Genomic DNA, 17559 nt, shown 5'->3' on the forward strand with positions numbered 1-17559 from the left:
TTTGGGCATTTTTCGGGGGGAAAAGCTGGGAAAAACTGGAAAATTAGGTAGAAAATTGGCTAAAAACCAATAATTTCGAGGAAAAAATCACAAAAAATCATTAAAAAATCAATACAATTTCAAAAAAAAATCCGAGAAAAAAACAACCAAAAAAACAATGAAAAACAGTAGCTACCTATTAAAAAATTGAAAAAAAAATCAAAATTTCTTTGAAAAAAAAAGGATTTAGAGCCCGTGTCAATGAGCATGTGGTGCTCCAAATCCGAGCATCAAGGCGACAAATTTGTGAAAAACGGTCATATCGAGCTTCTCCACAGTGTCCATTTGCTCATAGTAGGGCGTTGGCTTGTAGAGACGGAGACCTGCAAGAGAAAATTGGTGTTTTTGGGAAAAAATTGGGGTTTTTAGGGGAATTTTAGGGTAAAAATTGGGGTTTTTAGAGGGAATTTTGGGGAGAAAAATGGATTTTTAGGGGAATTTTAGGGGAAAATATCGGGGTTTTTTAGAGGAAATTCAGGGTAAAAATTGGGTTTTTTATAGGGAATTTTAGGTAAAAAATTGGTGTTTTTTGGGGGAATTTTATGTGAAAAATGGGTATTTTCAGGGGAATTTTAAAGTAAAAATTGTATTTTTTATAGGGAATTTTAGGGGAAAAATTGGTGTTTTTTAGGGGAATTTTAGGGTAAAAATTGAGTTTTTTGGAGATTTTTAGGGGAATTTTAAGGTAAAAATTTGGGGGTTTACAGGGGGGAATTTTGAGGGAATTTTATGTGAAAAATGGGTATTTTCAGGGGAAATTGAGCGAAAAATTGGATTTTTTATGGGAATTTTAGGGTAAAAATTGGGGTTTTTAGAGGGAATTTTGGGGAAAAAAATGGGTTTTTTAGGGGAATTTTAGGGTAAAAATTAGGGTTTTTTGGGGGAATTTTAAGGTAAAAAATTGGGTTTTTTAAAAGGAATATTTTAAGGGAAAAACTGGATTTTTAGAGGGATTTTTAAGGAAAAAATTGGATTTTTTGGGGGAATTTTAGGGTAAAAATTGGGGTTTTTAGAGGGAATTTTGGGGAGAAAAATTAATTTTTTAGGGGAATTTTAGGGGAAAATATCGGGGTTTTTTAGAGGAAATTCAGGGTAAAAATTGAATTTTTTGGAACATTTTTTGGTCATTTTTCTGATCCGGAGAAAAATATGAAGAAATTCAGAGCTTTTTTTTTCAATTTTAAATTTAAACTTTAAAAATTGAAAAAAATTTTAGTTATTACACATTCGTGGAATTTTTTGGGAGAAAATTTCCACGGATGTGTAATAACAAAAAATTGGATTTTATGGGATTTTTTCCCTTTTTGTTTTTTTTTGTAAAAACCAACCCTTCTCGATCCACACAATATTCTTTTCGTCATTATTTCCAGCTTCTGATGTTGGTTTCAGTGTGTTAAGCTGCATGGCAACCAAATCAAGACGTCCGTTCACCAATTGTACTCCACGGACAAGCTAAAAATTAGGAAATTTTTGGGAAAAACCCAGTAATTTTTTGAGAAATTTTAAAATTCAAGTTTTGTCAGAAATGTGTGGGTTTTTATTAAATTAAAATAAAATTTAATTTTAATAAAAACATTTTTTAATAAATCTGAAATTTTCGTGTTTTTTTTTTCAATTTTTTTTTTCGTAAAAATTGAAAAATTGAAAAACACCGGAAAATCTGAAATTTCCGGGGTTTCTGAGTCTTTTATTCTATTTTTTTACAGCAAAACAAACAAAAAAAATCCGTATTTTTTTCCGGATTTTTTTTTTCGTAAAAAACTGAAATTTTCAAAATTTTCGTTTTTTTTCCCCGAATTTTGTAGGGAAAAAACAACGGAAAAATTGATGAGCAATTCTGTTTTTTTTTTCGGAAAACACACCGAAAAATCTAAAATTTTTGTGTTTTCCGGTTTTTTTTTTCGGAAAATTTACGGAAAAACGCTGAAAATTAGAAATTTTCTTGTTTTTTCTGGTTTTATTTCGATTTTTTGATGAAAAACTCGGAAACATCGTGAAAATTAAAAAATTTCAGAGTTTTCCGGGTTTTTATCTGTTTTTAGTTTCGAAAAAATTCAGGAGAAAATTCGAAACATTTTCGCTTTCAATTTTTAATTTTTTTCGATTTTTCTGAAATTTTCTCAACAAAAAAAACACCTTTTTCAGCTCAAAATGTACATTTTTTCACACAATTTTCTCCGAAATTCCACCGGTTTCTTTAGGTTTTTTTCAATTTTTTTATGCGGAAAAAATTGAAAAATCTGGAATCTTTTAGGTTTTTTCATATTTTCTCAGATTTTTTTGTTGAAAAATGAAAAAAAAATGAATTTTTGTCGAATTTTGTTGAAAAAACAACGGAAAAATCGAATTTTGTTTTTCAAATTTCACATTTTGAAGCCAAAAATCAAAAATTTCTCGATTTTCAGCTCAAATTTTTTCAAATTTTTGCAAATTTTCAGACATTTTTCGCCATTTTTCTCCGTCTAATTTCCACTCCCCATACCAATGGTTGGAAAATTTAGGAAAAAATTAATAAAAATTCTTTTTTCCAATTTTTTTTCGATTTTTGTTCGTAAAATCTCGGAAAAACTGAAATTTTCGTGTTTTTTTTTCAATTTTTGTAGGGAAAAAACAACGGAAAAATTGGAAAATTCAGTTTTTTTCCGGAAAACACCGAAAAATCTGAAATTTTCGGGTTTTTTTTTCTATTTTTTTACAGCAAAACATCGGAAAAACTGAAATTTTCGTGGTTTTCGGGTTTTCTTGCCGAAAAAAAAAACTCGCAAAAATAGAAAAAATGCAGATTTTTTTCCGGAAAACACCGAAAAATCTGAAATTTTCCTTATTTTTCGATTTTTTTCGTAAAAAAAACACTGAAAAATTGAAGAATTCAATTTTTTTTTTGGAAAAACCGAAAAAATCTGAAATTTCCGGGATTATTTTCTATTTTTTTTTTTTGGAAAACCCACGGAAAAAATGAAAAATTCGGAATTTTCGTGTTTTTCCGGATTTTTAACTTTTTTTCTTTTGTAAAATCAACGGAAAAAACTGAAAAATTTTAAATTTCCGGGGGGTTTTTTTTTCGGAAAAAGCTCAGAATATGGGAAAATGTTCGCGTTTCAATTTTAATTTTTCAATTTTTCCCAGAAAAAAACAGATGAAAATCGAAAAATTTCTCGATTTAGCTCAAATTTAATCAAATTTTTGCATTTTTCTTGATAATTTTTGCCCATTTTTCGTCAATTTTCCTTCATTTTTTCCAAATTTCCACCTCAGTACCAATGGTTTCTCGAAAAAAATTCAGAAAATTCGAAACATTTTCGCTTTCAATTTTTTTCGATTTTTCTGAAATTTTCTCAACAAAAAAAAACACTTTTTCAGCTCAAAATGTGCAAAAAATAATTTTCTCCGAATTTCCACCGGTTTTTCTTGAGGTTTTTTTCAATTTTTTTTCGGAAAAAATCGAAAAATCTGGAATGTTTTAGGTTTTTTCAAATTTTCTCAGATTTTTTTGTGTTGAAAAATGAAAAAAAATGAATTTTGTGGAATTTTGTTGAAAAAACAACGGAAAAATCGAATTTTTTTCAAATTTGACATTTTGAAGCCAAAAAAATCAAAAATTTCTCGATTTAGCTAAAATTTTTTGAAATTTTTGCAAATTTTCAGACATTTTTCGCCATTTTTCTCCGTAATTTCCACACTCCCATACCAATGGTTTCTCGAGCTCTGTTGTTGCTCCATTCCGTGTAGCTTCAGCCACAGCAGCTGCGTAGGTTGTAAGAATCGCATTAGCCATATTCTGTTCGCTGGTCCACGGATATTTCTGATCCTGTTCACGTGACCAGAGAATTGAATGAATATGAGTTTTTTGTTGTTGGCTCCGTCGGGTGAGCAGTACATCATCATTGTAAATTGTATCCATCGAAAAATCAATTACCGGAGAAATTGGATAAATGTCGGGAAGGGGCTCCGCGCTGAAAATTTTGGACAATTTTTGGTGGAAAATTGAGGAATTTTGGTAGGAAAAACTCGAAAAACTGAACATTTTAGTAAAAATTCGCCTGGAAATTTGGAACTTTATTTTTTTTGGCACTTTTTCGCTATTTTCGGATTATAAAAAATTCGTAAAATATTTTATAGTCATCATTTTATAGTCGATTTGTTTTTACATTTTTTTTCCTTCAACAAAATTCCACGAATGTGTAATAACAAAATTCTGATGGCTTTTTCCCCGGAAATAGCTTGAAAAAGTGGAAAATCCACTTTTTTTAAAAAAATTATACATTCGTGGAATTTTGGGGGAAAAATAACAAAATTCTGATGGCTTTAAAGTTTTTTAAAATGAATTTCTAATAGAAAAAATGGGGAAATTTTCAGTTTTTTTTTGAGTAAAAGCCATTTTTTGTTATTCCTTCCTAAAAATTTCCACGAATGTGAAATAACAAAAAAAAAACGATTTTTTTTCATTTTTTTGGGCCGCTTGGAAATATGGTTTTTTTTCCCTGGAAATAGCTTGAAAATTGCAAAAAAACATCCATTTTCTGTTATTATCCATTCGTATAAATTTTCTCCATAAATATTTCCACTAATGTGTAATAACGAAATTCTGATGGCTTTTTCTCCGGAAATAGCTTTAAAAAGTGGAAAAATCCACATTTTTGTTATCACACATTCGTGGAAATTTTGGGGATAAACTTTCTACGAATGTGTAATAACAAAAAATGGGGGTTTTCTGATTTTTCAAGCTATTTTCGGGGAAAAACCCACCAGAATTTTTTATTATTATACATTCGTGAAAATATAGTTTTTTTCCCCGAAAATAGCTTGAAAAATTGCAAAAACCCCGTATTTTTTTGTTATTACACATTCGTGGAAATTTTGGGGATAAAATTTCTACGAATGTGTAATGACAAAAAATGGGGGTTTTCCGATTTTTCAAGCTATTTTCGGGGAAAAATCCACCAGAATTTTTTTTTATTATACATTCGTGAAAATATAGTTTTTTTTTCCCCGAAAATAGCTTGAAAAATTGCAAAAACTCCACATTTTTTGGTTATTGCACATTCATGAAAATTTTTTCCCTAAAAATTTCCACGAATGTGTAATAACCCAAAAAAAAAACGATTCTTTTCATTTTTTTAAACCATTTTTTCAAAATTTTAGACGCTTTCCAGATTTTGTGTCACAAATTGTCACAAAAAATTTGATTTTTGGCTTAAATTCGATTTTTGAAGCAAATTTTTCAAAATTTGGATTAAATTTTTAGAGAAATCCCAAAAAAAAGGTGAATTTTCACAATTTTCTCTGGGATTTTTGAGGAAAAACATGTTAAAATGCATACTTTTCATTCAGATTTTTCGCATTTTTCACAAGTTTTGCAATAAAAAATTCTGATTTTTAGCAATTTTGCAGTAGAAATTTCAAGATTTTGTGGAAAATATGCTATTTTTTTCCTATTTTTTTTTCAATTTATAGGCACTTTAAGTCGATTTTTCTTCGGAAAAAGTGCTAAAAAAGTGCATTTTAATGGGATTTTTGGTGAAAAATTCGATTTTTTAGCACAAATTTCTAATTTTTCAGGACATTCTTATACCAAACAGCTTTAACATCAATTGGTCCAGCCCAAGGCATTGTAACTGTGGAATCTGCAGATTGTACTGTAAGATGGGGCTGAGCACGGAGCACAAGCGCATTTTTTGAGAAATATTGACCGCCGGAGACGTAGACGGACAGTGGAGAATCACGGTTTACTCTGCAAAAATTTTTTAGTTTACTCAAAAAAAAAATTTTTTCCAATTTTTCGTTAAAATTTTAAAAAATACAGTCGAAAATCGCTAAAAATCAGATTTTTCTGAATTTTCCACAGAAAATTTGAATTTTTTTGAAGAATTTTCGTTGAAAATCTGGAAAAAATCCATGTTTTACAGTAAAAAATCAGATTTTTTTGGATTTTTTACGGAAATTTCGATAGGAAAACTTGAAAACTGCTGAAAAATCGAGATTTTTCCATGAAAAACGCTTAGAATTCCGAAAAAATGCTCTGAAAATTGAATTTTTTCAAATTTTAGCATATTTTTTGGCAGAAAAACTGAGAATTTTCAATTTTTAATTTTTAATCGGTAATTTAGGAAAAATTGACAGGAAAATTCGAGAAAAATAAATTTTTTTCGGGATTTTTTTCAATTTTTCCCGATTTTTGCGGCTTTTCCATCGATTTTGCCAATTTTTACAGCTTTTTCAGCTATAAAACTCACTGAAAATTCTGTTTTAATGCCTGAGTTCTCAGACCGCCCAGCACCACGTGTCGTAGGAGATTATTCAGGATTATATTGCTGAAAATCATCGAAATTCAGTGATTTTTCCGCGTTTTTTTCGCTTTTTTCCTACTTTTTCTTAATAACCGGCGTTCCGTGAAGGCGTGGATGACGAATCCAGAACATTACCGGATCGAAACGGGCCGGCAACTTTTCCAGACTCGGATTGTATCGTTCTCCGTGAAGAATCGCGTCTTTTACCTGAAAAAAACCGCATTTTTTAGCATTTTTTCCACACGAAATAAGGCGATTTTCCCGCCGCTAAAAACCAACCATTTCCTCGTCGATCTCCAGTTTTGCTGCCGAATTTAGGAGAATTGTATCTGGCAGGCCGCCGGTTGCCACGACGCTCCGGGTTAGCACCGCCGCCTGAGCAATTCCGTCGCTCATTGGCTCGGCGGCTTCGAAGATATACGCCGGGTGGCTCTTTTGAAGAGGATGTTGCTGTGGTGGTTCTGTGAACTGAAATTTTTTCAAAATTAATTAATTAATTTGTTTATTTTTCGGCTTTTTTCTCACTTTCAGCTCATTTTCCATGTGCTCTTTCGCCGCCTGTTCCACCAGATTTTTGCGATTTGAAAGTTGAAAAATCTCATTTGGCTCAAAAACTGGCACACCGAGCGCCTTAACCGCGTCAGGCACCTCGAAAGCCGGCATTTTTCGCTTATTTCTCGAATTATAGATCTCTTTGAAGATTCGAGTGTCCATTTTTCCCCATTGTTTGACGGCGCGGTATTTGCGAAACACCATCTGCAAAGAAATTTATCGACTTTTACACGTTTTTTACGGAGAAATTGCGTGGAAATTCGAAAAAAAATTGATTTAAAATAAAAATCGAAAGAGAAATGGTACGTCGTGGCGGGACCTAGCTGAAAAATTTAAGCATGTACCTTTGAGGTTGGATTTTATTGATTTTTCTCCATTAAAAAGTGATTTTCTAGTCAAATTTAGTTTTCAATTTGCGGAACAATCTTTAACGCAATTTTTAATCATGTTATTTTATTATTTTTGAAAGATTTAGTAAGCAAAAATCAAAAAAATAGCTTTTCGTGGTGAGACCCCTATAGAAAAATTAAGAAATGTCCCTTTAAGTGATACGGTAGAGGTCTCGAGGCGAAATTTTGTTTTTAATTATTTTTATTTTTATATATTTTCAAGGAATTGGAGCATTTTTAGCCAATTTTTCGCGATTTTCTGCTTAAATATGACGATTTTAAGTAAAATTTTGCAAAAAATCGATAAAACTGACTGAAAAATTTCGAAATTTGGCCTAAAATCGGGAAAAACGGTAAAAAAATAAAGAAATATCACAACACGAAAAAAAAATTGAATCATCATGTTCACAGGTCACCACCACCCTGCGTCTCCAGCGTCAGCAAGCGCGCTCTATCGATTCCCTGCACCGTTTTGAGCGCGCTGAAGGCCCCCCGAGTTGTGTTTCTCTGCGCTCTCCGCCACTTTCTCGGGTTCTATTCGCGCTCCGCCGCATTCCATCAGTGTTTCTTATTTCATATTCGATAAAATTTGAATTAAAATTCCTCCTAGAGCTCCTTTTTTCAATAAAATTAATTTTTTAAGCTTTAAAAATTTTGAAAAATTGTTTTTAATTCCAGGAAAAGATGTCGCTTCAAACTATCGAAGAAATGGGTAAATATATTCGAATTTTATCGATTTTTTAACCGAAAAAACGCATTTTCAGACGCCTACCCTGCTGTAGATGACTCTGGAGACCACCTTCTCGACCCGAATATGATACCAACCGCCGCCACGGAAGTAGTAATGTCGGGAGATGGAATTGAGAGGGTATTTATATATATATTGCCGGAAATTCGACTGAAAACCGGCAATTTTCAGCAATTCGGCGACGAGGAGGACACCTATCAATACGAGTACACTTATGAAGACGATCCGCAGCTGGAAATCGGAGAGGAAGAGGTTGTGGTGACGGATGAAGCTGAATATCAGGAACACTGGAAGGATGAGGAGAAGTGAGCGCTGGAAATCGAGAAAAACTGCCGGAAAAATGAAAATTTTGACTGAAAACGTGCAGAAAATCGGAAATTTCGCGGAAAATAGCCTGAAAAACACCGTTTTTGAGTGAAAAAGTGAAAAATTCTCGCTAATACCCCGTTTTCGAGCATTTTCGCGAAAATTTTTCAATGTAAAAGCTTGAAAAACGCGATTTTTTCGCCGAATTTCATCAGTTTTTGCTAGAAAACTCGAAAATTTCTTGAATTTTCACACAAAAATCCCGACTTTCCAAAGAAAATTGTTCGGAATTCAAATTTTCGGGTTAAAATCTCAAAATCTCGTGGAATTTCAGCACTTAAACGGGATTTTTTCGATGAAAACGGCTTTTTTAGGACTAAAAATTTAGACTTTTAGGCTTCGGCTTAGGCTTAAACTTAGGCCGAGCCGTAGGTTTAGGCTTAGGCTCAGGCTTAGGCTGAGGCTTTGAGCTTAGGCTTAGGCTTAGTTAGGCTTAGGCTTAGGCTTGTTTCAGGCTTAGGCTTATTTTATCATAATTTTATCAAATCCAAATTAAAGCTGAAAATAATCAAAATTAAAGGTTTTCGGGGTGTTTTTCAGCGCCAAAACTCGGTTTTTTTTTGCAGAAAAATGAATTTTTAGGACTAATTTTTAGAAGAAGAACCCGAATTTTAACATAAATAAGTCAAATTTTGTTAAAATTCAGCTTTAAAACCCAGATTTTCTCAGAAAAATGAGTTTTTTGAAACAAAATTTGAAGTTTTAAAGCGTTTTTCAGCTCTAAAACCCCTGATTTTTGCAGAAAAATACATTTTTACAACTAAAATGTTTAATAAAATAGTCGAATTTTAGCATAACTACGTGAAAATTTCCTGTAAAAATTCGAAAAACCCGAATTTTGCGTCAAAAATCACCTCTAAAACCCCTGATTTTTTGCAGAAAAATTAATTTTTCAGTGTTTTTCAGCCCTAAAACCCCTGATTTTTTGCAGAAAAATGAATCTCTACGACGTGCTGGGCAGCAAAATAAGAGCCTGATCTTAAGTCTCAGCCTTAGCCTAAGCCTAAACCTACGGCTCGCCTAAGTTTAAGCCTAAGCCTAAATTTTTAGTCCTAAAAAAGCCGTTTTCATGGAAAAAATCCCGTTTAAGTGCTGAAATTCCACGAGATTTTGAGATTTTAACCCGAAAATTTGAATTCCGAACAATTTTCTTCGGAAAGTCGGCGGGATTTTTAAGTTAAAAAAATGAGAAAATTTTCGAGAGTTTTCTAGCAAAAACTCATGAAATTCGGCGAAAAAATCGCGTTTTTCAAGCTTTTACATTGAAAAATTTACGCGAAAATGCTCGAAAACGGGGTATTAGGCGAGAATTTTTCCACTTTTTCACTCAAAAACGGTCCAACCCGAATTTGTTTCGTAATTCAGCTCCCAAACCCCTGATTTTTTGCAGAAAAATGAATCTCTACGACGTGCTGGGCAGCAAAATGTACCTGGAAGACGACGAGAAGGGGGGTCCGAAACGTAGTCGAATCGACGACGATGAAGCCTCCTTCTCAGACGTCTATCATCACCACCAACCACCACCACCACCACATCCGAGAGCCGGAGCACCAGGAGACTATAGATATGCTGTAGATGACTACAGAGAGTATACAGTCTATCCAACAAGTGGGGGGCCGAAGCAGCAGCACGGCGGAGCCCACAACTCAGTTGATAGAACATGTCAGGGATGTGGAATGATGTTGAGACGCAGTGTATTCTATCATCATGCGAGAATGATTCGTGAGAAAGGAGCTTGTAATTTATTTACACCGCAACGGTTCCCATGCACACAGTGTGATGCTCGGATTGGAACTCTTGAGAAGCTCTGTCAGCATATGGAACAGATTCATCAGGCGCCCACGCAAATTAAGACGATGGTTTTTACGAATGAAGAGGATTTTAAACAGTTTCGTATTGAGCTCGAGGGAAAAGGTGGCAATTTTCGGATGGCTAGAGGAAATAAGAAGAATAAGGTGCGGAGGAGTTGAGGAAGCATGGGCGACGAGAAAAAAATTGGAAAAAAAATTGGATTTTTTGAGCGGAATTGGAAAAAATTTAAAAAAATACAGCAAAAAACCCAATTTTTAACCACTAAATGGGCGGGGCATGCGAAATCGCAAGCCACGCCCACAAACTGGTTGTTTTTTATGCAAAAATTATGTTTTTTTTTGGCCTAAAAAATCAAAAAGTTTCAGACTTTTCTCCTCGGAAATGTGAAAAAATTGAGAAAATGAAAGGTTTTAACCTGAAAAATCATGGAAAATTCAATTTTTTTCACAATTTCAATGAAAAAAAGGAAAAAAAATACCAGTTTTTTACCACTAAATGGGCGGAGCTTGTGAATTTCCAAGCCACGCCCACAAACTGGTAAATTTCTTCCTTTTTTCGCAAAGAAAAATAAAATTTGTACTTTTCCTGAAAAAAAAATAAAGAAAAATTGACTTTTCCTGCTAAAAAACGATTTTCATTTCATTTTTAAAAAAAACCTTTTTTTAACCACTAAATGGGCGGAGCTTGGGTAATTGCGAGCCACGCCCACAAAATGGTTAATTTGTTTTTTTTTTCTGTCGAAAAATTAATTGAATTATCTAGCTAAAATTCTGTATATATATAAAATTGACCATTTTGACCATTAACCATTAACCAATTGACCATTAAAATAAATATATATATATATACATATGTATTTCATAAAAATTTTAAAAAATTCAACTATTTTTCACATTTTTACTAAAAAAAATTGATGTTGTTAATTTTTCAACTGTAAATCTATCAATTTGCCCCCTAAATCACTATGAAAATTAAAAATTTGCGAAAATAATTCAAAATCAATCATTATTTCCAAAAATGGAAACTCCCAAGAACAATTATTAGACACGCACACTTTTTCTCGTGGAGTACACGAATTTGCGTAAATCGGCCCACATGGCCGTGTTAGAGCTTTAACGCTCCATATTTTCCAAATTCCTAGTACTATACTTTCAACATTTCTGCTCTGCCAATTTTAATTTTAATGAAGATATTTTGGTTTTTTCATTAAAATTAAAATTGGCAGAGCAGAAATGTTGACAGTATACTAGGAATGGAAAATATGAAGCGTTAAAGCTCTAACACGGCCATGTGTGCCGATTTACGCAAATTCGTGTACTCCACGTGAAAAAGTGTGCGTGTCTAATAATTGTTCTTGGGTGTTTCCATTTTTGGAAATAATGATTGATTTTGAATTATTTTCGCAAATTTTTAATTTTCATAGTGATTTAGGGGGCAAATTGATAGATTTACAGTTGAAAAATTAACAACAACATCAATTTTTCTTCAGTAAAAATGTGAAAAATAGTTGAATTTTTTAAAATTTTTATGAAATACATATGTATATATATATATATTTTTTTTTTTTTAATTTTTCAAAAATGTTTCAAAAAATAGTGAAGAATACTTGAATTTTTCAATTTTATCAGAAAAAATTGATTTTTCTCCAATTTTTTAAAGAAAAAATAGCATTTTAGCCAGAAAATGCACTTTTTCTTAACTTTTTTCAGAAAAAAAAATTATTTTTATTTTTCGATGATTATTTCAAATTTTTCTGGTCAAAATTCTAGCATTTCTCTTGTTCAGAAACTAAAAAAAAATTTGCAAAAAAAAAAAATCAAAAAAAAAATTTCTTCTTCCAGAAAGGAATGGTTCAATATTTCCGTTGCAATCGTCTCCAAACACTTTCCCGCTCTCAAACATTCCGTCCAGTCGACAATCCGTCGCTCGAAGAACTGCCAACTAATCGAAAGCGTGGGCGGCTTCACCAGCAAGAGCTCCGTCAGCAAAGTGCTAAACAGGTCATACGGACTGAGAACTCGTGCACCGCGTTCTATAATAAAGCCTATTTGGATAATGGGTTCGTTTTTTGGCGAAAAAAAATGGGTTAAAACCTGAGAAATTGGTGAAAAATGCCCTGAATATGGGATTTTTGGCCTAAAAAATCCAAAATTTCAGACTTTTCTCCTCGGAAAAATAAAAAAATTGAGAAAATGAAAATGAAAGGTTTTAACCTGAAAAATCATGGAAAATTCAATTTTTTTTTTTCACATTTTCAATGAAAAAAAGGAAAAAAAACCAATTTTTAACCACTAAATGGGCGAAGCTTGTGAATTTCCAAGCCTAGCCCACAAACTGGTAAATTTCTTCCTTTTTTCGCAAAGAAAAATCAAAATTTGTACTTCCTGGAAAAAAATAAAGAAAAATTGACTTTTCCTGCTAAAAACGATTTTCATTTCATAAAAATTCAAAAAAAAACCAATTTTTCACCACTAAATGGGCGGAGCTTGTGAATTTCTAAGCCACGCCCACGAACTGATTAAAAACCTCAAAAATGAAAATTAATTTTTAAAAAAAATCTAAATTTTCAGAAATTTTAATCGGGCTTCAAGTTGAAAATTTCAATTTTTCACATTTTTTTGATACAAAAATTTAGATTTTCGAGCATTTTTAGGCCAAAAAACTGATTTTTCAGCTAAAAATGCCAGTTTTTTTTGCGAAAAATACCACATTTTTGATTCGAAAACTACGATTTTTTGAGCAAAATTTTTTCCAGAACAATCGAAGTCCGCTTCTGTGACCATCATCTTCACGACGACGAGAAGCTTCGACTTCCAGAAGCCGTTAGAGCTCGAGTTATCGAATTGGCACGGAAAAATCTACCACATGTCGTTATTCTTATGATTGTTAAAGGTTATTCGATCGAAATTATGGGACGGAGGAAAATTTGGATTTTTTTCGATTTTTTTTTCATTGAAAATGTAGTTAAAAAGCTGAAAAAAGTGAAAAAAAAAATCAAAAATCTGGCATTTTTACGACTTTTAGTTAAAAAAATATTTGCAAAAAGTGAAAAATCAAAGAATTTCGGTTAAAAAAATTGAAAATTTTGCGTTTTTTAGCATTTTCAATAGCTTTCTGCCAAAAAATTTTAAAAAAAATCTAATTTTCTGAGTTTTTAAATGTTTTTTAACACTTATTTCACGACAAAATGAAAAAAATTTAAATTCGAAATTTTAACGTTTTTTACCTCAAAAAATCGAATTTTTGCTGAAAAAAGTTGAAAAATTGGCGAGACATCGAATTTTTTAAGGTTCAAAAAAAATTTTTTAAGGTATTTTGAGCACTTTTTTCATTAATTTCATTTCAAAAAAAAATTTCAGATGAACGCTTCAAATATTGTGAGAGAAATTCGGCCAACGATCGACGTATTCAGGATATGAAGACTCAGGATATTCGACAAGTGCTTGCCGGAAATAATCGATCTGTTAAAAGTGCGGGAAATTTTTGAAAAATTGGAAATTTCGTCGAATTTTATTCAAAAAATTGAAAAAAAAAACCATGAAAATTGAAGGTTTTTCGCTTTTTTTTTGCAAAAAAGCATTATTTTTCCCAGAAATTTGAATTCCCGGCAAAAATTATTTTCTCAAAAATTTAAATTCCCGCCAAAATTTTTCTCGGAAAATTTTGAATTCCCGCCAAATTTTTTTTTCAGAAAATTTAAATTCCCGGCAAAATTTTTTTCAGAAAATTTGAATTTCCGCCAAAATTTTTCTCGGAAAATTTGAATTCCCGGCAAAAATTATTTTCTCAAAAATTTAAATTCCCGGCAAAATTTTTCTCGGAAAATTTGAATTCCCGCCAAAAATTATTTTCTCAAAAATTTGAATTCCCGCCAAAATTTTTCTCGGAAAATTTGAATTTCCGCCAAAATTTTTCTTAGAAATTTGAATCCTCGGCTAAATTTTTAAATTTTTATCGGAAAATTTAAATTTCCGCCAAAAATTTCTCAAAAATTTGAATTTCCGCCAAATTTTTTTTTCAGAAAATTTGAATCCCCGCCAAAAATTATTTTCTCAAAAATTTGAATTCCCGCCAAAATTTTTCTCGGAAAACTTAAATTTCCGCCAAATTTTTTTTCAGAAAATTTGAATTCCCGCCAAAAATAGTGTTTTAATCGAAAAATTTGGGAAAAAACAATAATTTTTGCGAAAAACTGTATGAAAATTGCTAAAAATCGAGAAAACTCGTAAAATTTTTTCACATGAAAATTTTAAAATTTTAAAACAATTTTTGCTCCAAAATCGATAATCTAGGGTTTCCATCGAAAAATCTGGAAAAATCAAAATTTTCCACTGTTTTCTCAAAAATTGCTCAAAATCGTGAAAAAATCAATAAAAAATTATAAAATTCGACAAAAAACTAGGTTTTCGGTCGAAAATTTCTGATTTTTTACTCTAAAAATTCAGAAAAAATCGAAATTTTCCCCGTTTTCAGCGCGAATTTCTCGTGGAGAGCAAGTTGAACAATTCGACCGTTTTGCACACTTGGGACACGTGGACGAGGATCCGACACGGCCATGGAACGATGTTAGGCCATCGGCAAAAGTGGATCGACTATCACTTTCACACTCTGAATTAAGATATCTCGATTTATTCGATACAAATCGAGAGGAAATTATGGCTAAACTCAATGAGAGATCACGTGTTGAGCAGAGTAAAAAGTACGGGAAAAATTTTGAAATTTTCACAATTTTTCACCAAAAAAATTGTGGTTTTATGGCAAAATATCGAATTTTTTCACAAAAAATTGCCAAAAACTCACCCTTTTCTCCCCCATTTCTACTAGAAAATTGAACAAAAAACAGTTTTCCAAAATTTTTTTTTATTCCAAAAAAAAATTCTTTTTAAAAAAAGATCCAAAAAACATTTTTAACTCCAAAAAAAAATCCCAAAAAAAATTCCAAAAAAATTTCCAAAAAAAATCCAAAAAAAATTCCAAAAAATCCAAAAAACATTCCAAAAAAATTTCCAAAAAAAATCCAAAAAAATCCAAAAAAAAACCCAAAAAAAATCCCAAAAAACATTTTTAACTCCAAAAAAAAATTCCAAAAAAAATCCAAAAAACATTCCAAAAAAAATTCCAAAAAAAAATTCCAAAAAAAATTCCAAAAAAAATCCAAAAAAAATTCCAAAAAAATCCAAAAAACATTCCAAAAAAATTTCCAAAAAAAATCCAAAAAAAAAACCCAAAAAAAATCCCAAAAAACATTTTTAACTCCAAAAAAAATCCCAAAAAAAATCCCACAAAAATTTCCAAAAAAAAATCCCAAAAAACATTTTTAACTCCAAAAAAATCCCAAAAAAATCCAAAAAAAATTCCAAAAAACATTTTTAACTCCAAAAAAAAATCCCAAAAAAAATTCCAAAAAAATTGCCAAAATTTTTTTTTAATCCTGAAAAAATTCCAAAAAACATTCCACAAAAAATTCAAAAAAAAAAAAACTCCAAAAAAAAATTCCAAAAAAAAAACTCCAAAAAAAAAATTCCAAAAATATTGCCAAAATTTTTTTTTAATCCTGAAAAAATTCCAAAAAACATTCCAAAAAAAATTCAAAAAAAAAAAACTCCAAAAAAAAACTCCAAAAAAAAAATTCCAAAAAAATTTCAAAAAAAAATCCAAAAATATTCCCAAAAAAATTTTATTTTTCAATTCCAAAATATGTCCAACAAAATAAATTCCAACAAAAAAAACTGTTCCAGAATGCTCTACGACTCGTTCATCCATCGCCTATCAAGCTCAAACGAGGTGATCAAACAAATCGACTACCGCGACCTGATCCCCAACGAGAGCACCCTGCTGAAGCTGAAAAAAGCCTATAACTACCTGGCAAAGATCGAGAACGAGCTTCTGAACCCGCGCCGAGAGCAGATCAATCCGATCCGCGTCACCTCATACATCAGAATGATGGAAGAAGAAGCAAGGCTGATCGAGAGGACTCGACAGGCGGCCAGTGCTCCTGGAGCAGCTGCTGGAGATGAGATTGATGTTGTTGGGATTGACGAGGAGGACTACCACCATCATCATCATATGGATCTTCATGAAGTTGTGGAAGAGGAAGAAGTTGGGTATCATCAGGAGGATCTCGAGCTGGAGCAGGAGCTTCAAGAGCATGTGGAAGAGGATTATCTGCCGGTGGAAGAGGAATTGGTGGAAGAGGAGCTGGTGGTGGAAGAAGAAGCTCTTCCAGTGGAGCAGCACCAGGAAGAGGAGGAGGACGGAGAGCCGACGGTCACCAGAGCTGGACGAGTTGTGAAGAAGAAGCCGCAATTTGATTCTTAATTCTTAATTCTTTTTTTTTTTAATTATTATTTTTTTTACATTTTTTCTCCATTTTTTCCCCAAAAGTAGTTTTAATTGGGTTTTTTTTGGGCTTAAAATTTGAATTTTTCGCGAATTTTTGAACCAAAAATCGAAATTTCCTAGGATTTTTAAGCTGGAAATTGGAATTTTACAGAAAAATTGACTTTTTTTTCTGATTTTTGACACAAAAATTAGTTTTTCTTCGTTTTTTAGCCACAAAAATCATGAAATTTTCCTGTGACTTTTTAGGCAAAAAATTTGAATTTCAAGCTATTTTAAGCCAAAAACTAAGTTTTCACTTAAAATTTTCGTTTTTAATTTAGAAATTTAGATTTCACGAAAAATTGTTGAAATACCGCTTTTTTTTCTGTCGATAATTGAAATTTCAGCCTGGAAATTAGAATTTCTCTCTATTTTGGCATTTTTTAGCCTATAAATTTGGATTTCACTGAAAAATTGAAAAAAAAGACTAAAAAATTAAGTTTTTGCTGATTGTTGCCCCAAAAATTGAGTTCTTTCCGAAAAAATTGAGAAAAAAACTCCAAATTTTGGCCTATAAAAATTGAAATTTTAATCTTAATCTCGACAAATCTGCCGAAAATTGAAAATTTTGAATTTTCAGCGATTTTCAGCCGAAAAACCGAAAAAATCGAGAAATTTTTATTCTGAAATTTAAAAATTACATGGAATACAAATTTCCACTGAAAATTTTCAGTTTTCAATGAAAAATCCGTTGAATACTTGCAAAAAATGAAAAATAACCTTTTTGTGGGCGTGGCTTGCAATTTAACAAGCTCCGCCCCCATTTAATGGTCAAAAATTGTTTTTTTTTCCCCTAAAAATCGAAATCGCCCCAATTAAAACTACCAAGCTTTGACTTTAAAAGTCAATGTTTTTAAATATTACCCCCTGATTCATTTTGATCTCCTGTACCCCCCCCCCCCCCTCTTTATCCTTTTTTTTCTAATTTTCCTATTTTATAACCTCTTACGGATGAATTTCTCTTAATAGATCTTTTGATCACTCA

The 17559-nt window shown here is 31.7% G+C and overlaps 2 protein-coding genes across 2 annotated transcripts; one reads left to right on the forward strand and one right to left on the reverse strand.

Moving 5' to 3' along the window:
* Positions 1 to 97: 97 nt before the first annotated feature.
* On the reverse strand, positions 98 to 7089 carry mrpl-37 (Large ribosomal subunit protein mL37). Its single transcript, NM_064449.4, has 8 exons — positions 6852 to 7089; positions 6606 to 6794; positions 6406 to 6533; positions 6273 to 6350; positions 5612 to 5770; positions 3728 to 3992; positions 1368 to 1491; positions 98 to 362 (listed from the first exon to the last, which is right to left on the reverse strand). Exons 1-8 carry the CDS (start codon positions 7080 to 7082, stop codon positions 238 to 240), a joined length of 1299 nt encoding a protein of 432 aa, NP_496850.3. The 5' UTR covers positions 7083 to 7089; the 3' UTR covers positions 98 to 237.
* Positions 7090 to 7945: 856 nt separating this feature from the next.
* lin-38 (C2H2-type domain-containing protein) lies at positions 7946 to 17544 on the forward strand. Its single transcript, NM_064451.5, has 9 exons — positions 7946 to 7979; positions 8032 to 8135; positions 8187 to 8320; positions 9772 to 10336; positions 12035 to 12252; positions 12949 to 13085; positions 13553 to 13663; positions 14667 to 14892; positions 15932 to 17544. Exons 1-9 carry the CDS (start codon positions 7952 to 7954, stop codon positions 16509 to 16511), a joined length of 2103 nt encoding a protein of 700 aa, NP_496852.3. The 5' UTR covers positions 7946 to 7951; the 3' UTR covers positions 16512 to 17544.
* Positions 17545 to 17559: the final 15 nt, after the last annotated feature.

Source organism: Caenorhabditis elegans, chromosome II, assembly GCF_000002985.6.
Source record: "Caenorhabditis elegans chromosome II".
Classification (NCBI taxonomy): Eukaryota; Metazoa; Nematoda; class Chromadorea; order Rhabditida; family Rhabditidae; genus Caenorhabditis; species Caenorhabditis elegans.